This window comes from Panthera leo, chromosome B3 (assembly GCF_018350215.1).
Source record: "Panthera leo isolate Ple1 chromosome B3, P.leo_Ple1_pat1.1, whole genome shotgun sequence".
Taxonomy (NCBI): Eukaryota; Metazoa; Chordata; class Mammalia; order Carnivora; family Felidae; genus Panthera; species Panthera leo.
Window position 1 is genome coordinate 131,611,654 of NC_056684.1, and position 22,189 is coordinate 131,633,842.

The window sequence follows — 22,189 nt, forward strand, 5'->3', positions numbered from 1 at the left end:
CCTGCCAACAGTGCAATAGGGTTCCCCTTTCTCCACATCCTCGCCAACATCTGTTTCCTGAGTTGTTAATTTTAGCTATTCTGACTGGTGTGAGGTGGTATCTCCTTGTGGTTTTGATTTGTATTTCAACATGATGAGCAATGTTGAGCATTTTTTCATGTGTCTGTTTGCCATCTGGATGTCTTCTTTGGAAAAGTGTCTGTTTATGTCTTTTGCCTGTTTCTGCACTGGATTATTTGGTTTTTTTTGGGGGGGTGTTGAGTTTGGTAAGTACTTGGATACTAACCCTTTATCCAACAAGTCATTTACAAATATCTTCTCCCATTCCACTGGTTGCCTTTCAGCTTTTTTTTTTTTAATGTTTATTTATTTTTTGAGAGAGAGAGTGAGAGAGAGTGTGAGCCAAGGAGGGGCAGAAAGAGAGGGAGACACAGAATCTGAAGCAGGCTCAGTCTCCAAGCTGTCAGTACGGAGCCCGACATGGGGCTCAAACCCACCAACCATGAGATCATGACCTGAGCCAAAGTCAGATGCTTACCTGACTGAGCCATCCAGGTGCCCCTGCCTTTCAGCTTTGTTGACTGTTTCCTTCACTGTGTAGAAGCTTTCTTATCTTGATGAGGTCCCAAAGTTCATTTTTGCTTTCATTTCCCTTGCCTCCAGAGACATGTCAAGTAAGAAGTTACTGTGGCTGAGGTCAAAGAGGTTGCTGCCTTTTTTCTCCTCTAGGATTTTGATGTCTTTCCTGTCTTACATTTAGGTTTTTCAAACATTTTCAATTTATTTTCATGTATGATGCAAGAAAGAGGTCCAGGTTCATTCTTCTGCATGTTGCTGTCCAGTTCTCCCAGCACCATTTGTTAAAGAGACTATCTTTTTTCCACTGGATATTCTTTCCCACTTTGACAAAGATTATTTGGCCATATATTTGTGGGTCCATTTCTGGGTTCTCTATTCCATTTATCTATTTGTCTCTTTTTGTGATAATACCATACTGTCTTGATGATTACAGCTTTGAAATACAGGTTAAAGTCCAGGATTGTGATAGCTCCAGCTTTGGTTTTCTTTTTCAAGATTGCTTTGGCTATTTGGGGTTTTCTGAGGTTCCATACAAATTTTAGGATTGTTTGTTCTAGCTCTGTAAAGAATGCTGGTGCTATTTTGATAGGGACTGCATTGAATATGTAGATTGGTTTAGGTAGTATTGACATTTTAACAACATTTGTTCTTCCAATCCATAAGCATGGAATGTTTTCCATTTCTTTGTGTCTTCTTCAATTTCTGTCATAAGCTTTCTATAGATTTCAGTGTGTACAGATTTTTTACCTCTTTGGTTACGTTTATTCCTAGGTATTTTATGGGTTTTGGTGCAATTGTAAATGGTATCTTTTCCTTGATATCTCTATTGCCTCATTATTGGTATATAGAAATGCAACCAACTTCTATACACTATTTTTTGGTGGAGTCTTTTGGGCTTTCTATGTAGTGTATATTGTCAGCTGCAAAAAGTGAAACTTGGACTTCTTTGCCAATTTGGATGCCTTTTATTTCGTTTTGTCATCTGATTGCTGAGGCTACGACTTCCAATACTATTCTGAACAACAGTGGTGAGAGTGAACATCTCTGTCATGTTCCTGATCTCAGGGGGAAAGCTCTCAGTTCTTCCCCATTGAGGATGATACTAGCTGGGATGAAATTATTTTTTTAACAATGTCTTATTTTTCTTAATGTTTACTTATTTTGAGAGAATGTGTGTGCACACATGTGCATGAGCACGCAGGTCGGGGAGGAGCAGAAAGAGAGGGAGACAGAGAATCCCAAGCAGGCTCTGTGCTGCCAGCACAGAGTCCAATGAGGAGCTCGATCCCACAAACAGTGAGATCATGAACTGAGTCGAAATCGAGAGTCGGACATTTAACAGACTGAGCCACCCAGGCACCCCAAAATTCTAATGCTTCATAAGAAAATATTTTAAAGAAGATGAATGGAACTTTACTGCGACAAAAAGCTATAGGCAAACAGAATTACAGGCATACTTAATATATCAAGCACTTATTATAAAAGAACATTTTACACAAGTGTACTTTAACTCTTAAAGGAGAAAAACTGCAATAGAAAAACATTTCTTGGAAAATTAAAAACCACAAAAGATAACAATAAATCAATAAACAACAGGGAGCAAGATAAAAAAGAAACTAGAGTTTTTCAGAAAAAAATCACATGATAATAAAAATTACCTGCCGACGGTAGGTAAGCTGTGTCTCTTGTTCAATTTCAGAATCCAGTTCTGGAACATCAGACAGATCTGAATCTGATTCATCACTATTAGAGTCAGCCAGACTTTCTGTAATTTTTAAAAATGAAACACTACTTGTTTAAAGAACATTCATTTTCAAAACAGCACTGTAAAATTAATATTTAGAGCTGCCTGTGCCAACTGACATGGTGACAAGCCATAAAACAATCACATGACATGATCTATTCAAGAAACACAGATGTCAGTAAATGGTATCACAGATCACCTTCCCCTCCACCTCACCATAAACTCAACAGCTACTTTAAATGCCTTTACTGGTGCCACAACAACTGCTGCATCGAACTTGAATGTTGGGCAAATGTAAGTGAATATGACCTATAATTAACATGAAAAATATCTAGAAAATACTATATGCAACAAATGAATTAACACTAGATAATCATGTTCATATATAACTATATATGAAACCTAGATATCTATCTCCCCAAGAATGCACTGAATGTTTGTTTCGATAATGTAACTTATTTCACTCATCCGTCCATGGATTAAAACACATTCAAAAGTACTTTGTATTCCATGCTGATAATCTGACTGGAAACACATACAGCTAGGATTTTAACATTTCCACTAACAAAAAAACTATACTGTTAACTTACTAAGACTAATGACATTTCAGCAGTAAAATCACTACTTTAGGGTTACTGTTCGGGCAGTGTATACTACTCACCTTGGGGTGCTATGTGAAGAGCATCTTTTAGTTTTCTTTCAGGAATAAATTTCCACTGGAAGACAGAGTGATCTGCTCCACCAATAGAAATAACCCACTGATAGTCATGTGACCACCTGATATTAGTTACATGAGCCGAATGGCCAATATATTTTTTAAACTTGGCTCCTAAAACAAAAAAATATGCCTTTAAATTGATAAACAAACGCCAACACACACACAAAAATACCACTTCAAACCACAATTTCTATACCTGAACCAATACATCCTCCTTCCAATATCTTAACTAGGATCAAAGAGTAAAAATATTAATTCAAAAGTTTATTGAATTAAATCAATGAGTCTACATGAAGGGATGTAAGTCTTTGCTCTACTGATTCACAATGGAATTTGGTAGGAACCCCAAGGGTTGTGAGGCATTTTCTTACTGCTCAAAGAAAAGCCTGCAGCCACAAAGGCATCAACTGATTCCACATCACAAAATTTGAATGTTATGACCTGAACCCTTTGGTTTTTAAGTGAAATTCAACTAGCCTACTCCACCCCCATCCCTCCTAGTCCTAGCAATCAGAGGATCCTTCTAAAACTTAAGCCATCAACAAAATACAACAACATACAGAAAGGAATATACAGCATGACCAAATGGGATGTATGCCAGGAATGCAATGTTGGTTCAACATTCAAAAATCAATACAATACCCCATATTAATAAAAATAAAATATGCCCAGTTGTCCCAAAAACTATCCTTTATAGTAATTCCTTAAACCTATGTTTTCTATAATGTTCTTCAACCTAAGCTTGTCTAATGTTTCTTCATGATTAGATTCAGATGATGGGTTTTTTTTGGCATAAGTGACGTATCCTTTTGGATACATCATTTCCAGGGGCAAAGTTCTATCATTAGGGATGTTAGGCTGTACCATTTGGTTAAGGTATTATACACCAGATTTCTCTAACTGTAAAGGAACTGTCTAACTTTGTGGTTAATTTTTATTATTTTTAAGTTTATTTATTTTGAGAGAGCACATGCATGAGTAGTGGAGGGGGAGAGAGAAGGAGAGGCAGAATCCCAACCAGGTTCCATCCTGCCAGCGCAGAGTCTGACACAGGTCTCGAACTCATGAACTGAGAGATCATGACCTGAGCCAAGATCACCAGACAGACACTTACTAAGCTGTGCAGAAGCCCCTGTAGGCGATTTTTTAAAAATAATGTGTGTGATTATAAGAACCGCTTTTGTGTTTCTAAGTTCAAAAAACATTCTCTACATCCTGCTTAAACCTAATATTTGGCAAAATATACACATCCCTATTAGAGTACATTGGACACAATAATGTTTGGCTTCATTTTGACAATGTTTAAAAAAATTTTTTTTTGAGAGAGTATGCACAAGTGTGCGTGTGTGAGACAGAGAGAGAGAGAGAGAGAGAGAGAGAGAGAGAGAGAGAGAGAATGAATTTCCCAATCAGGCTCCAAGCTCAGTGGAAAGCTTGATGCAGGGCTGCAGGGCTAGATCCCACAACATGAGTTCATGACCTGACCCGAAATCAAGAGTTGGAAGCTTAACCAACTGAGCTACCAGGTGCCCCAATGTTTTAAAATTTTTAAATTAAGTTATAGAAGGCCTATATGTCAGGATGGCAAAGCTCCATCAATTAAAATCTGGAGATGAACTTTTACCTTGGCTATGAATTTAGGGATAGCATCTTAATGAAAGCATAGAAGATTTGACCAAGACTCATCTAAAATTACAATTTACTGCTGCTTAATAGCAATGCTGTTAAATTTTAGGAACCAATTTTTTTTATGTAGCAATAATACAAGTCAGTAACTTTCTAGATAGGTAACCTGCCACAGTTCACCCAGGAAAGTCCAATACGGTAAGATTTAGTCCCATCTCTCTCATATGAGAATGCATAATTTAATCATTGAGAGGACTTTGGCTATTACTTTCTTTGATGGGGTCCTTTAAGTACTCTTAGCCACCAGAGTCTTAAAAAGTAAAGCCAGAAGGGTGTCTGGGTGGCTCAGTCATTAAGTGTTTGACTCTTGATCTCAGTTCACATCATGATCTCATGGTTCATGAGATCAAGCCCTGTGTCAGGCTCTGTATTGACAGCACGGAGCCTGCTTGGGATTCTTTCTTTCTCCCCCTCTCTCTTTGCCTCTTCTCTGCTCACTCTGTCTCGAAAAGAAAAAATATATATATTAAAAGAGAAAGTAAAGCCAGAGATTCCAGCAAACAAAGTTCTTAGCTTTTTTTTTTTTTTTAATTTTTTTTAAACATTTATTTATTTTTGAGACAGAGAGAGACAAAGCATGAATGGGGGAGGGTCAGAGAGAGGGAGACACAGAATCTGAAACAGGCTCCAGGCTCTGAGCTGTCAGCACAGAGCCCGACGCGGGGCTCGAACTCACGGACCGCGAGATCATGACCTGAGCCGAAGTCAGCCACTTAACCGGCTGAGCCACCCAGGCGCCCCCAAAATTCCGAGTTTTTAAGATGTACTAATATTGTCATATTTAGGCATATGAGGAAGTTATATGAGCATGTATTCTAATTAACTGCAATGGGCAATAGCCCCAAGAGAGTTGTAAATAACTCTCTAAGTTATAGATAATCCTCTGAGTCCCTTCCAAATTGTATTCTACAACTACTCAAAGATCAATCTCTCTGGAAGAAAGAACCATGGCAGCTTAACAAACAAGTTATAGAATAAGTCTAAGGGAAGCTAGTTATTTATAATTAAATGGACAGTATTAATAACTATTTAATAATCAACACTGCTTATTTAACTATGAGAAACAGGTATCTTAAAAGTGAACCTCAATGTCCCACCTTTCACAAAGTGACTCTGACTCACTAAAACCAACAGTATCATCCTACATGTTTCCAGAATTCCCTGTGATTACCCTGTGTAATTATACTTACAACACTGAAATGTAATAATCTATTTACTTGCTAATCCCTCTAATAAACTATAAGCTCTCTGAGGACAGGGATAGCATCTTGTTTATATCCCCCTAGTGCCTGGAACACAAGAAATATTCATTAACTATTTGAAAAAAAGAAAGAAAAACAAAGATCACATTTCCCTTTACTATGTCTGTACACTTGAGTTAGAATACTAGGTTATAGAAGAGGGAAGAATATTGAAGGAAATCAGAGGGCATGAACATGACTCCAACCCTTACAAAAGGGGACAAAACGTGATGTAAAGAATATTAGAAATTGAAAAAAGACTACAGCTTGCTAAAGAGTCTGCTTGACTACTTAATAGCACAGGAGCTTGAGCACATCACGTAACCTCTCTTGGACTCCATTTCCATTCTAATAGAAGTTAGATTATAAACTCTCAAAGTTCCATCACTATGAAAACCCTGGCCTAAGACAAGAAATGACAGAAGAATAGGTAAGGCCTAAATAGTATGTCATCAATTAGAATGTTTCAGAGAAAAGATTTTTTTTTTTAATTTTTTTTTTTTTTTTAACATTTATTCATTTTTGAGACAGAGACAGAGCATGAACGGGGGAAGGTCAGAGAGAGAGGGAGACACAGAATCCGAAACAGGCTCCAGGCTCTGAGCTGTCAGCACAGAGCCCGACGCGGGGCTCGAACTCACAGACTACGAGATCGTGACCTGAGCTGAAGTTGGACGTCCAACCGACTGAGCCACCCAGGCGCCCCTCAGAGAAAAGATTTATGGGAACAAGATAGAATGGTCATAGGAACTTCCTGATTTAAAGGAGAAGGGGAAGACAATTCTTGATGAGGCTAAAGCAATATACTGAAAAATTTTTTTGGTGATCCCATTTCTTTTCTAGTTGTTTTAAAGTATATTTTAGTATAAAATCAATATGAGCTAATCCCTTCAATAAATGGTAGCAATATGACAAAAGATATTTTCCTATTTAACTATGTTTTAATGACCTTAACACTTTTTTTATAAAATATGACACTATCTATCTGATCCTAGTATAATATTATTTTAATACACAAAACAGAACTATTCATCAAAAAAAAAAGAGACAGATTTGACTACGTTGCAATTAAGAACTGGTCAACAAAAGGCACAATAATAGTAATTATTGTAATTGTTATAAAAGTAAGTAAAAAACTGGAAAAACACATTTGCAACCCAGAAAAATTACAAATCATTTGTATTTAGAGTATAAAATAACTTAATAAAAAAAACAACTCCATAGAAAAATAGGCAAAAGATATTAAGCCCATGTTTGACAGAAAAGGAAATGCAGAAAACCAAAAACAATGGGGAAATGATCCATCTCACTAGATAAATGAAAATTAAGACCACAGTGAGACACCATTTAAACTAATTAGACTTATACAAATTAAAAAGTGTAGCAATGCCAAGTGTTGAAAAGGATGTGGATCAACAGGGTTTTAAAAATGGTATAACCACTTTGGAAAACAATTTGGCATTTTCTTATAAATTCTCTATGACCCGGCAATTTCACTCCTAAGTATACATCTTTGAGAAACTTGCATATAATAGCAAAAACTGGAAATTACTCAAATGTCCACCACAGAAGAATAAATGCATGAAATGTATCTTTTTTTTAATATATGAAATTTATTGTCAAGTTGGTTTCCATACAATACCCAGTGCTCATCCCAAAAGATGCCCTCTTCAATGCCCATCACCTACCCTCCCCCCCTTCTTTTTTTTGAGAGAGAACAAACACAAGCAGGGAAGAGGGGGAGGGAGAGAGAATCTTAAGCAGGCTCTATGTTCAGTGTGGAGCCCAACACGGGGCTTGATTCCACAACAATCATGACCTGAGCCAAAATCAAGAGTCAGATGTTCTGTCCCCTCTCTCTGCCCCACCCTTACCTGCGTTCTCTCAAAAATAAACATTAAAAAAAAAGAATGTAAAACTTCATAACTAGTCTAAAAGAGAATTTTTCTAGTAATACTAACTTTATGTAAGTATATAAATTCAATAAACACAGAATCTTAAAATATTTCTACTAATTCATTAAAGATGCAGTAGTTATGTGGCACCTGGGTGGCTCAGTCAGTTGAGCATCAGATTCTTGATTTCAGCTCAAGTCATGATCCCAGGGTCATGGGATCCAGCCCCAAGTTGGGCTCAGCACTGAGCATGGAGCCTGTTTGGGATTCTCTCTCTTTCCCTCTGCCCCTCTCCCCAAATCACACTCTTTGTCTTCCTCTAAAAATAATATATATATTTTTAAAAAGATGCAGCAGTTATATCCTATCTTCTGTTCCCCCAATTACTTACCCAGTCTCAAGCTAACTCACAAGTGCCTAGAAATAAAAACCTTTACCATAAAATAAACTTCTAATAAAAATATCACAAAAAGAAAAATAAGGAAAACAATTTATATTCTTGAAGCAGTGACTAAATAAGACTAATTTTTCTAAGACTTCAGTAAAATATTCCCAAAATTCAGAATACTATACTATATATTTAAAAATGAAATAACTGTGCAACAGAAATATCCTTCCCTGTTACAAAAGATAAAAACTGTCAATAAATCCAATTCACTTGACTAAGAAAGCTCAGAAAATTATTTTTGTTTTTGCATAGGGTCAGTACACGAAACAGTGTGCAGAATCAATGTCTAAGATTAAGACCATCATGATTAATCTTACTGAATTCACACACCTTCTAACTAAGCAAGTTTCATCTTGAGTCATAATAAAATCTTTTAAAAAAAAATTTTTTTTAACGTTTATTTATTTTTGAGACAGAGAGAGACAGAGCATGAATGGGGGAGGGTCAGAGAGAGAGGGAGACACAGAATCTGAAACAGGTTCCAGGCTCTGAGCGGTCAGCACAGAGTCCGACGCGGAGCTCAAATTCACAGACCACGAGATCATGACCTGAGCCGAAGTCGGACCCCTAACCGACTGAGCCACCCAGGCGCCCCCATAATAAAATCTTTTGCGCCACTGACTCTCATGTCCTGGCTACGTGGTAGGATCCAGAAACAGGATACTTTAATTACTAGAGATTTAGCTAGGCTTTATTAACACACTTAGCATTACTTACAGATGATGCAGTTTCAGCTAGGAAGTTGAAATCCTGCAAGTAGGAATCGACAACACCCCAGAGGTGGCAAGATCTGGAATTTACCATTTTAGTGTAAAGGCACAACAGAAATGCTAGCATAGAATTCTAGGAAAATTGGGCCCTTAAGTTCAACATAAACTACCTATTTTTTTTTTTCAAGTTTTTAATCGAATTCTAGTTAATTAACATATATGGTAAAATTGGTTTCAGGTGTAGAATTTAGTGATTCATCACTTACATATAACACCTGTGCTCATCACAAGTGCCCTCCTTAATAGCCATCACTCATTTGGCCCACCCCCCATTCCTACCTCCCTTCATCAAACCTGTTTCTTCTCCATAATTAAGAGTCTCTTATGGGTTCCTTCTCTATATTTTTTATCCTTCCCATATATTCATCTGTTTTATTTCTTAAATTCCACATACAAGTGAAATCATATAGTATTTGTCTTTCTCTGACTGACTTATGTTACTGAGCTTAATAAACTCTAGTTCCATCTACGTCATTGCAAATGGCAAGATTTCATTCTTTTTGATGGCTGAGTAATATTCCACTGTATATATATTCCCACATTTTCTGTATCCATTCAACCGTCAATGGACTTTTGGGCTCTTTCTATAGTTCGGCTATTGTTGATAATGCTATTATAAACATTGGGGTGCATATGCCCCTTTGAATCTGTATTTTTGATTCCTTTGGATAAATACTTAGTAGTGCAATTGCTGGGACGTAGGGTAGTTCTGTTTTAACCTTTGAAGAACCTCCATATAGTTTTCCAGAGTGGCTACACCAGTTTGCATTCCCACATTTCTCACCAACCTCTGTTATTGCCTGAATTGTTAATTTTAGCCATTCTGACAGGTGTGAGGTAGTAGCTCATTGTGCTTTGATTTGTATTTCCTTGATGATGACTGATGGTGACCATCTTTTCATGTGTCTGTTAGCCATCTGGATGTCTTCTTTGGAAAAATGTTCATGTCTTCTGCTTACTTCTTAACAGGATTATTTATTTTGGGGGTGTAGCGTTTCATAAGTTCTTCATAGATTTTGGATAGTAACACTTTATCCGATATGTTATTTGCAAATATCTTCTCCCATTCCTTTGCAAATGACATATCTGAACTACCTACTTAAACACAACTATTCAGCTGTTCACTTTTTACTGAACTGCATTTTAACATGTATCTAAAAGCTTTTACCAATGACCAGGTAAAAATAATTACTACATTTGCTACAGATATTAATGCCCTAGGAATATACTCACTGCACCTAATCTAAAGCTCCATGCTATATGAGAGAATTCTTTGAAAATTAAATCTCAGAAAAAAAACTCTGCTTTCCCTGAATAGTGAAAAACACTTTTTAAAAAAACATCTGGCTCAGTTGATCACACGATTCTAGATCTTGGGGTCATGAATCTGAGCCCCACGATGAGACAAGTTCACTTAAAAAAACAAAACATGTATATCAACTACACTCAAATTAAAAGGGTTAAAAAAAGGCTTAAAATACTTATGATGAAAATTATTTTGTGTCCTGTTTTATTTTATTTTTGGTTTCCAGGAAACTAATTTCCTGATACTAATTGTTTATTCATATAATTATTTTAGTACTTATGGACTTGTTATAAGCTAACTCAAATATTTATTTGTCCCATGCTTTGTTCCACACAGTAATACACAGTATTTCACTTAATTATCCCCAAGTCTATGAACAGAATGTTTAATATCATCATTTAAGTAGAGATCCAAGAAAAAAAGGTGATACATAAAATGTGTAGAAAATAAACAATGATAAGACCTCTTATTTATCTTACCCTGACTGTTTACACAAAGTATATAAATGCCAAAACAATATATGTTAAGGATTTAAACAAAAACACACCTGTACATGAAAACCAACCAAGAAACCAACAGGTTCCAAATTATGACCTGAGAGATTCTTGAGAAAAAGCCATGAGAAAAAATGTCTTCTAAAAGATACATGTTTAACAAGTTAAATGATTAAAGATAATCAGAAATAAGAAAAGTGTGTCTATCATTGTATAGCCTGACTCTATCAAATAATTCTGGGAGTGGAGAGAAAATGATTCTTTAAGAAGAGCTAAAGTATTAGTAAATTCTTAATATGTGAATTCAAAAATAATCTTCTAATAAAAATTTCATGTCCAAAATAACGGTAACAAACAATTTTTAAATTGGCAAAATAAATGTAGCTAATTCTGTTCATTTTCATGCAACCCTTCACCAATTAATTAGTATACATATTTAAAAAAATATAAACCCTTTTATCTCAACTAATTTTCTACAAGAACTTAAAAGTCTTTTACTTAAAACAATTTTTCTAATTAATTTATTTGTTTTGAGAGAGACAGACAGACAGTGTGAGTGAGGGAGAGAGAACCCCAAGCAGCTTCCTCACTGTCAGCGCAGACCCTGACACAAAGCTCGAACTCACAGGACCGTGAATCATGACCTGAGACGAACTGAGTCATATGCTTAACTGACTAAGCCACCCAGGTGCTCCTATAAGTCTTTTATAACAGACGAGCTACTTAATAGTATTTTGAAAGAAAAAATACCTTTTCTTAAACAAGGATATCGGAATAATTTTATAATTCCATAGTCATCAGCTGTAACTAAAACTTGGCCAATATAATTTCCATCTACTGAATTTATATCATTGATATCTGAATACTTGGGCCAAATTCCATTTACTTCAAGGCCTGAAACACATGTCCATGAAGCCCAATGAACACCTTTTATTTCTTCTTTGTTTGTCACTTCTTTTCCTCCTAAAAATAAATAATAGTCTTAATTTAAGAAGTTATTTCATTTTATTTTTTCTCAAGCATAAATTATACTGATAACATGGTAAACTCCAAAATTTCTTCGCACTACAGTTAAAGGAGAGTAGCATGAATAGGTAGGTGAATACGGTAAGGAGAGAAGAAAACTAAATGAAAGGAAATTATTTAAAACGCCACTACCGAAATTAGAGACACACAGATTTGATTCTGATGTAGCTTAGCAGGTTCGCTCAAGTGGAGAATAAACATTAATCCTACTAAAATCATACCAGATTAGTCACAACACTGTAAGTCAGAAGAACAAGTAAAAGCTGTAAGAAAGTGGCAAATCAGCTTTTAAATGAGAAACCTAAGAATATACATGGTTGAGAGAAAAAAAGAAAACTGAAGGACCATGAAGGAAGGATGGCCAGGGAGTAATACATTTACATTAGGGATCAGGGCGTTAGGATTCGGTCCTAATTACACACACATTGGTAATAAAAAACTTTTAGGGAGAGGCATTAATTTAATTATGCAGCTAGTTTTATTAAATAAGTTGTTGGAAACTAGTGACTAATTCATTAAGCATCCAACTAACTGAGGTACTGAGAGATAACATTTTGATGGTTGCTCTAATTCTTTTACAAATCTTTGGTGGCAACTCTCTCAAATTTAGGGTTTTAGCTATAGAATGGATATTTACAAAATTTATTTGAGGTAGCCACAAAAAAAAACCCAAACAATTTATGGTCAGGCATTGTTAGCAATTATATTTAATTAGTTCCACCCATAAAAATGGCACTTTGACTTTCTAACACAGAGTAGGACTTTACCAAATACTCCTCACATAGCATGGAATTCAACATCAAGTAGGTTTTAGATACTCCAAGCAAAGAAGTTTTAATGAAGAACCAAAAAGATTTCAATAGGGCAGCCTGATGGAAAAGATCATAATGCCTGAAACATGAGCTCAGATCTTCTTTAATTTCCTGTAATCAAATGTATTTTATACTCTATTTCTCGTCAAATTCTAAAATATTTTACAGGTACTAAAAATCCATAAATAATAATATTAATTTACTAGAAACTTAGAAACTTTTACCTGGCATCCTATAAAAAAGTCTTTTACCATTTCCATCATTTGTCTGTAAATATCTACTATCTGAGGACCAGTCAAGATGAGTGATGAAACTAAGCGACCCAACACATTCCCCAAACTTTTTATAACGTTGCGCAACGCCATAGATATCAACTGAGCTGTCATTGCATCCAACAGCAAGGTAAGTTCCATCTGGGGAATATTTTAACTCATGAATTGCCTCCTTCCTGTCTTTAATATGTACAACTTCGGTCATATCTCTGTAAAGAAAAAATGAGACCACATGAAAACAAGTCATTTGAGAATTAGTTCAGTTTTCAAATGTGTCTAAAATGACTATGAGGCTATATCAAGTATTTATAAATTATAAAACAAATATAAATGATACAAATATTAATTCAGGAACAATTATTTTGTTGAACAGAAATATAAGAGGACCAAATATGCTGGAAGTAGAAGAAAATGCTGAATTTTAGTTTTTTAATTACTTTTATGATGAAGTTCCTTGGAAATACTGAGTTTATGAAAAATGCTTAATTACAAACACTGATTTTCAAATAAATTTTTATAATCAGACAAATGTGCAAAATTACATTCAAGAAATAAGGAAAAGAGGAACTGATTTGTATTCAGTAAGACATTTGAATGTATATCTTTATATAGTGCCTATATAAAGATATACATTCAAATGTCTTTATTTATAAAAAATAAAAAAGGTTTTTATTTTAACCTCTTCGAGCTTTTTTAATACAATACAAATTCTTCCCAATTAACGACCATTTCAACCAGTAAAGTTAAACAATTTTTTCAATGATGCCTTATAACTGAGTTTTAGTTTGGGACACGCTGTATTGCAGATGCCTCTGAGACATCCAAGTGATGTTAAATAAACAACTGGAAATACACAGCTGGAGTTCAGAGGAGAGATGAGAGTGAGACCTTGGAACGTATTTGGAACCATCAGGCTACGGCTGGAAACTGAAACTGGAGGCAGGATAAGACTATCTAAGGGAGAAAACACAGTAAGAAGAACAACAAGCCTAGGCATGAACTTTGATGTCCTCCAATACCTACTGGTAGGCAGAAGATAATGAGCCTATAAAGAAAATGGAAGCAGAAGTAGGCTGAAAAGGGAAAGAGAATTAACATTCAAAGTCTGGGAAGAGGATGTTTTGAAAAGGAGGGGGTGGTTAAGGGGGCCAAATACTGCTGAGTATCAACCTAGATGAAGACTGACATTTCCTGGCCTTAGAGACAGGGTAGTGTTAGCAAAAGCTTTTTTCTTTTTTGAAGTTTATTTTATTTATTTTGTGAGAAAGAGAAAAGAGAGTGTGCCAGCATGAGCAGGGGAGAGACAGAAAGAGAGAAAGAGAGAAAGAGAGAAAGAGAGAAAGAGAGAGAGAGAGAATCCCAAGCAGACTCTGTGCTGTCAGTGGAGAGCCAGACCAAGGACTCGATCCCACAAACCATGAGATGGTGACCTGAGCCGAAATCAAGAGTTGTACACTTAACCGACTGAACTACCCAGGCAACCCCTATCTTAATCCTTTTAAAGTTGACATAATGTGGTAGTGACATGGTCAGAAAGAGACAAATGGCTAGCCACTGTAGAATCTAAAATGACAATGTTTTTACAACCAAAGCCTATTCCATACCCCGCAAGAAACTTTATTCTATCCCCCAGGAAATTTGTTAACTATGCTTATCAAGCTCTTCCTCTAAAGTCTTCCTAACTATTCATGAGAATGAATGAGTGCCTCTGAGGAGTCTGCTGTGCATCACACCATGCAGCCCACCATAAGTCAAAGTTTTACATGTATGTATCTTCTAATTTTAAAAATATTTGCACTTTTTTCATTTAATTCCACGATATTAATGTTTATTTTAATATAAAATTGGTAACAGTTTTTATCACAAGGAAGAGATGCTCTAGAAGTTATGTAACTTTGTGCTGGCACATCACCTTGTACCTCAATTTAAGAATCAGTGTGGGGGTGCCTGCATGGCTCAGTTGGTTGAGCATTCGACTCTTGATTTCAGCTCAGGTCATGATCCCAGGGTCATGGGATCAAACCTTGCATGGGGCTCCATGCTGGGCATAGAGCCTGCTTAAGATTCTCTCTCTTCCCCTCTACCCCTCCCCCCCATTCGCCCATGCACTCTTGTGCACATGCTCTCATGCAGGTGTTCGTTCTTTAATAAAAAAAATTTTTTTTTAAATAAAAAAGGATCAGTGTATTAGGGGGAACCTTGGATGGCTCAGTTGGTTAAACGCATCCAACTCTTGATCTCAGCTCAGGTTTTGATCTCAGGGTCGTGAGTTCAAGCCCCACATTGGGCTCCATGCTGGGCCTGGAGCCTACTGAAAAAAAAAATAGTAATAATAACCAGTGCATTAGATTCAAATCTATTCAATATTCCTCCAGTCATTATATGAGGGTACGTTAGTATAGCTACACTTATGAATTTTGCTTTATGGTATAGAGAATATATACCACAAACCAAGAAGAAACAGTGACCAAGTGAATTTAGGATTAAGACTATTGAGTTACAACAATAGCCAAAGTATGGAAAGAGCTCAAATGTCCATCAATGGATGAATGGATAAAGATGATGTGGTATATATATACAATGGAGTATTACTCAGCAATCAAAAAGAATGAAATCTTGCCATTTGCAACTACGTGGATGGAACTAGAAGGTATTATGCTAAGCGAAATTAGAAAAAGACATATGACTTCACTCATACAAAGACTTTTAAGATACAAAACAGATGAACATAAGGGAAGGGAAGCAAAATAATAAAAAACAAAAATAATATAAAAACAGGGAGGAGGACAAAACATAAGAGACTCTTAGAGAACAAAATGAGAGTTGCTGGAGGGGTTGTGGGGGGGAATGGGCTAAATGGGTAAGGGGCTTAAGGAATCTACTTCTGAAATCACTGTTGCACCATGTGCTAACTTGGATGTAAATTATAAAAATAAATAAATTATAGAAAGTAAAAAAAAAAATATTGAGTTAAAGTTTTGTGGTTAAACTACAAAGGCATGCAGCAGTCATAATCACCACTCCAGTGATCCTGTCAGCAATGTTGGACTCAGTTGCTTAAACACTGACTTATTAGAAATAAGAACTTATTCACCTAGTTACTTGCAAATAATTGAAAGGTGAAATAAATGTACAATTAACAAAAAATAATCACTATTTTTAATGCATACAAGCTAAACAAGAGGAACTCTTAGACATTTTCCAAGCATCTCAAATTCTTGGTTGCAAAACAATGTAAATGTACTTAATGCCATTGAATTTTAAAATATGGTTAAGATGATAAATTTTATATTACACATATTTTATCACAATTTAAAAAGCAGTACAAGAGAAAAATTTTACCATATCTCATTGTAAAAATCTGTCCCAGAAAAGAGTCAGTGTCTAGAGAAACGGAGAAGTACAAAAAAAAAAAAAAAAAAGAAAGAAAAAGAAAAAAGAAACAGAAGTACAAGAGAACACGAGGTACCAGAAGAAGCAAAAGATGTTTTATACAGTTAAAAGAAAGAGACTGAGGTAGAAAGAAACAGGCTGGAGATGGGCACTACTGGCTATGTTAAGGATTATGAACTTCCACTTAAGGACAGTGCTAAGCTTTTATCGTATTTTAGGAAGAGGAGGACTGCAAACAAATGTGTTTAAAAATAGTGAACTGAAGAGTGAATAAGAAAAAGTCTGGAAAGAAGCAAAACAGGAGGTAAGGAGACCTGCTGAGACACTATTGCACCAATCCAGTTAGGAGATTGCAGAAGCCCATACAAGAGTACAATGGTGAGAATGGGAGGAAGCAGATTAATTTGAAGACTACTCAGGAAGTAGATTCTCCAGAACTCTGTGATTAACTATACAAGGGAGGCAAAAGAGAGAAATGAATTAATGATTTCTGGACTGGGCAACTAAAAAGGTGGTCCTACCACTCACCAGGCTAAGGAGAAGGATTCTGTAAGTATATATGCTTATGAACACACATGGATCTACAGCAAAGTTTTTAATAGCTATATAGAATTCAGTTGAATGCACCATAACTACAATTCAACACAGGATGTTAACTGCTTTAACAAATTCTTTCAACTTTTCTAATGATGCAAACAAAAAAAAAAAAAAAAGTAGGCATTTTTTTTTTTCAAAGAATAAAGCTACAAATAACAAAAAACATTTCACCCATTTTTAACTGCCCCAAGGCTACCCCCCACCCACCAATGGCAGAGGATCATTACTGAAAATCAATACTACCAAGGAATGGAAGTCAAAACCCAAATTTGTAGCTCAAAATTTTAGCCATTAATTCACTAAACATTCTTAACCCCTAAAACCAAGGTTTTTGAGTTAACCACTTTCTGACAAAGCCATTTTTATTAATATACTTAATATTCAATAAAAGCAATATCTGATATATATGTGTGTATGTGTATATATATTAATAAGAAGGGAGGGAGGAAAGGAAATGGGTAAAAACAATGAGTATTATATAGTCTCACTTAAAAAAATTTACTGTTTTTATTTCTAGTCCAATATCATACCTTACTCTAAGTACAGTGAATGAGCCATCCTTCATTCCAAGGGCAAGATGGATTCCATCTACATTTACAGCTGCACAACGAATGGGTTCTTCCATATTACACCTTGCTATTAGTGCATGATCTATTAGACTCCATATCCTGTAACATTTAATTAAAAGAGTAATTAACCACTGTGTGCTTAAAAAAATGATGAACTCTATGAAATGATTTTGATTAAAATAATCATCTCATTTTAAGAAAGTAATATGAATCTAGAATTTTAATACTTTGCTTTGTCAGAAGGAGATCTTATCTATGAAAATAGGAATACTGTTCATATTTTAAAAGATAAGAATTCCAATTGTAATGAAATCAAGTTTTTCCAATCATTCATTTTAGGTAGATGATTTCTACTCTGATCAAAGGGGATACACACACCCACACATGTATATATACATATACACATACATACATATGGTATATATAAGGGGTGCGTGCGTGTGGTATAGCAGTATATGGTATATACTATATATATAGTCTAAAAAATTTTTTTAAACATTTATTTTTGAGAGACAGAGAGAAATAGAGCATGAGCAGGGGAGCAGCAGAGAGAGAGGGAGACACAGAATCCGAAGCAGGCTCCAGGCTCCAAACTGTCTGCACAGAGCCCGATACGGGGCTCGAACTCACAAACCGCGAGATCATGATCCAGCCGAAGTCGGCCACTTAACCGACTGAGCCACCCAGGCGTCCCTATAGTCTTTAAACTTAAGAGTAACATTTAAGACTATGCAAATTCAGAGTCTGTTCCAGACTCTAATGTTAGAAATCTATAATGGGTAAGTAGAAAATGCCACTGTTTGAAAAATTAAGAATTATACTTCTAAATAACCTAAAGGACAAAGAAAAAACACAAATGAAAATTAGTTAATATTTTCAAGTTATAATAAAATGTTTCATATCAAAACTTGTGGGATTCAGCTGAAATAGTACTTAGGAGGAACTTTAAATACAGATATTGTAAAAACAAATGCTACAATTTAATGAACAGAAATCTACCCCAAGAGGTTAGGACAAGATCAGCAAAACTAGATTTTTTAAGTGTTTTTAGAGCAGTGTGTTTTTTTTTTTTTTCCCCAATATATGAAGTTTACTGTCAAATTGGTTTCCATACAACACCCAGTGCTCATCCCAAAAGGTGCCCTCCTCAATATCCATCACCCACCCTCCCCTCCCTCCCACCCCCCATCAACCTTCAGTTTGTTCTCAGTTTTTAAGAGTCTCTTATGCTTTGGCTCTCTCCCACTCTAACCTCTTTTTTTTTTTCCTTCCCCTCCCCCATAGGTTTCTGTTAAGTTTCTCAGGATCCACATAAGAATGAAACCATATGGTATCTGTCTTTCTCTGTATGGCTTATTTAACTTAGCATAACACTCTCAAGTTCCATCCATGTTGCTACAAAGGGCCATATTTCATGCTTTCTCATTGCCACGTAGTACTCCATTGTGTATATACACCACAATTTCTTTATCCATTCATCAGTTGATGGACATTTAGGCTCTTTCCATCATTTGGCTATTGTTGAGAGTGCTGCTATAAACACTGGGGTACAAGTGCTCCTATGCATCAGTACTCCTGTATCCCTTGGGTAAATTCCTAGCAGTGCTATTGCTGGGTCATAGGGTAGGTCCATTTTAAATTTTTTGAGGAACCTCCACACTGTTTTCCAGAGTGGCTACACCAATTTGCATTCCCACCAACAGTGCAAGAGGGTTCCCGTTTCTCCACATCCTCGCCAGCACCTATAGTCTCCTGATTTGTTCATTTTGGCCACTCTGACCGGCGTGAGGTGATATCTGAGTGTGGTTTTGATTTGTATTTCCCTGATGAGGAGCGACGTTGAGCATCTTTTCATGTGCCTGTTGGCCATTCGGATGTCTTCTTTAAAGAAGGGTCTATTCATGTTCTCTGCCCATTTCTTCACTGGATTATTTGTTTTTCGGGTGTGGAGTTTGGTGAGCTCTTTATAGATTTTGGATACTAGCCCTTTGTCCGATATGTCATTTGCAAATATCTTTTCCCATTCCGTTGGTTGCCTTTCAGTTTTGTTGGTTGTTTCCTTTGCTGTGCAGAAGCTTTTTATCTTCATAAGGTCCCAGTAGTTCACTTTTGCTTTTAATTCCCTTGCCTTTGGGGATGTGTCAAGTAAGAAATTGCTACGGCTGAGGTCAGAGAGGTCTTTTCCTGCTTTCTCCTCTAGGGTTTTGATGGTTTCCTGTCTCACATTCAGGTCCTTTATCCATTTTGAGTTTATTTTTGTGAATGGTGTGAGAAAGTGGTCTAGTTTCAATCTTCTGCATGTTGCTGTCCACTTCTCCCAGCACCATTTGTTAAAGAGACTGTCTTTTTTCCATTGGATGTTCTTTCCTGCTTTGTCAAAGATTAGTTGGCCATACATTTGTGGGTCTAGTTCTGGGGTTTCTATTCTATTCCATTGGTCTATGTGTCTGTTTTTGTGCCAGTACCATGCTGTCTTGATGATGACAGCTTTGTAGTAGAGGCTAAAGTCTGGGATTGTGATGCCTCCTGCTTTGGTCTTCTTCTTCAAAATTACTTTGGCTATTCGGGGCCTTTTGTGGTTCCATATGAATTTTAGAATTGCTTGTTCTAGTTTCGAGAAGAATGCTGGTGCAATTTTGATTGGCATTGCATTGAATGTGTAGATAGCTTTGGGTAGTATTGACATTTTAACAATGTTTATTCTTCCAATCCATGAGCACGGAATGTTTTTCCATTTCTTTATATCTTCTTCAATTTGCTTCATAAGCTTTCTATAGTTTTCAGCATACAGATCTTTTACATCTTTGGTTAGATTTATTCCTAGGTATTTTATGCTTCTTGGTGCAATTGTGAATGGGATCAGTTTCTTTATTTGTCTTTCTGTTGCTTCATTATTAGTGTATAAGAATGCAACTGATTTCTGTACATTGATTTTGTATCCTAAAACTCTGCTAAATTCATGTATCCGTTCTAGCAGACTTCTGGTGGAGTCTATCGGATTTTCCATGTATAATATCATGTCATCTGCAAAAAGGGAAAGCTTGACTTCATCTTTGCCAATTTTGATGCCTTTGATTTCCTTTTGTTGTCTGATTGCTGATGCTAGAACTTCCAACACTATGTTAAACAACAGCGGTGAGAGTGGACATCCCTGTCGTGTTCCTGATCTCAGGGGAAAAGCTCTCAGTTTTTCCCCATTGAGGATGATGTTAGCTGTGGGCTTTTCATCAATGGCTTTTATGATCTTTAGGTATGTTCCTTTATCCCGACTTTCTCGAGGGTTTTTACTAAGAAACGTTGCTGAATTTTATCAAAGGCCTTTTCTGCATCGATTGACAGGATCATATGGTTCTTATCTTTTCTTTTATTAATGTGATGTATCACATTGATTGATTTGCAAATGTTGAACCAGCCCTGCATCCCAGGAATGAATCCCACTTGATCATGGTGAATATTTCTTTTTATATGCTGTTGAATTCGGTTTGCTAGTATCTTATTGAGAATTTTTGCATCCATATTCATCAGGGATATTGGCCTGTAGTTCTCTTTTTTTACTGGGTCTCTGTCTGGTTTAGGAATCAAAGTAATACTGGCTTCATAGAATGAGTCTGGAAGTTTTCCTTCCCTTTCTATTTTTTGGAATAGCTTGAGAAGGATAGGTATTATCTCTGCTTTAAACGTCTGGTAGAACTCCCCTGGGAAGCCATCTGGTCCTGGACTCTTATTTGTTGGGAGATTTCTGATGACTGATTCAATTTCTTCGCTAGTTATGGGTCTGTTGAAGCTTTCTATTTCCTCCTGATTGAGTTTTGGAAGCGTGTGGGTGTTTAGGAATTTGTCCATTTCTTCCAGGTTATCCAGTTTGTTGGCATATAATTTTTCATAGTATTCCCTGATAATTGCTTGTATCTCTGAGGGATTGGTTGTAATAATTCCATTTTCATTCATGGTTTTATCTATTTGGGTCATCTCCCTTTTCTTTTTGAGAAGCCTGGCTAGAGGTTTATCAATTTTATTTTTTCAAAAAACCAACTCTTGGTTTCGTTGATCTGCTCTACAGTTTTTTTAGATTCTATATTGTTTATTTCTGCTCTCATCTTTATTATTTCTCTTCTTCTGCTGGGTTTAGGCTGCCTTTGCTGTTCTGCTTCTATTTCCTTTAGGTGTGCTGTTAGATTCTGTATTCGGGATTTTTCTTGTTTCTTGAGATAGGCCTGGATTGCAATGTATTTTCCTCTCAGGACTGCCTTTGCTGCATCCCAAAGCGTCTGGATTGTTGTATTTTCATTTTCGTTTGTTTCCATATATTTTTTTAATTTCTTCTCTAATTGCCTGGTTGATCCATTCATTCTTTAGTAGGGTGTTCTTTAACCTCCATGCTTTTGGAGGTGTTCCAGACTTTATCCTGTGGTTGATTTCAAGCTTCATAGCATTGTGGTCTGAAAGTATGCATGGTATGATTTCAATTCTTGTCTACTTATGAAGGGCTGTTTTGTGATCTAGTATGTGATCTGTCTTGGAGAATGTTCCATGTGCACTCGAGAAGAAAGTATATTCTGTTGCTTTGGGATGCAGAGTTCTAACTATATCTGTCAAGTCCATCTGATCCAATGTATCATTCAGGGCCCTTGTTTCTTTA

At 36.1% G+C, this 22,189-nt stretch overlaps 1 protein-coding gene across 5 annotated transcripts in view; it reads right to left on the reverse strand.

The window, feature by feature from the left end:
- EML5 (EMAP like 5) overlaps positions 1-22,189 on the reverse strand; it is a 185,567-nt gene that overhangs the window by 107,361 nt on the left and 56,017 nt on the right. For 4 of the 5 annotated variants that reach the window (XM_042944024.1, XM_042944023.1, XM_042944026.1 and 1 more), the window contains 5 exons: positions 17,512-17,649; positions 12,944-13,200; positions 11,632-11,844; positions 2,985-3,152; positions 2,238-2,344 (listed from right to left, as the gene is read on the reverse strand). In XM_042944024.1, coding sequence (XP_042799958.1) covers positions 2,238-2,344; positions 2,985-3,152; positions 11,632-11,844; positions 12,944-13,200; positions 17,512-17,649 — 883 coding nt within the window. The remainder of the gene's footprint in view (positions 1-2,237; positions 2,345-2,984; positions 3,153-11,631; positions 11,845-12,943; positions 13,201-17,511; positions 17,650-22,189) is intronic. The other variant, XM_042944025.1, reaches the window with a different exon arrangement.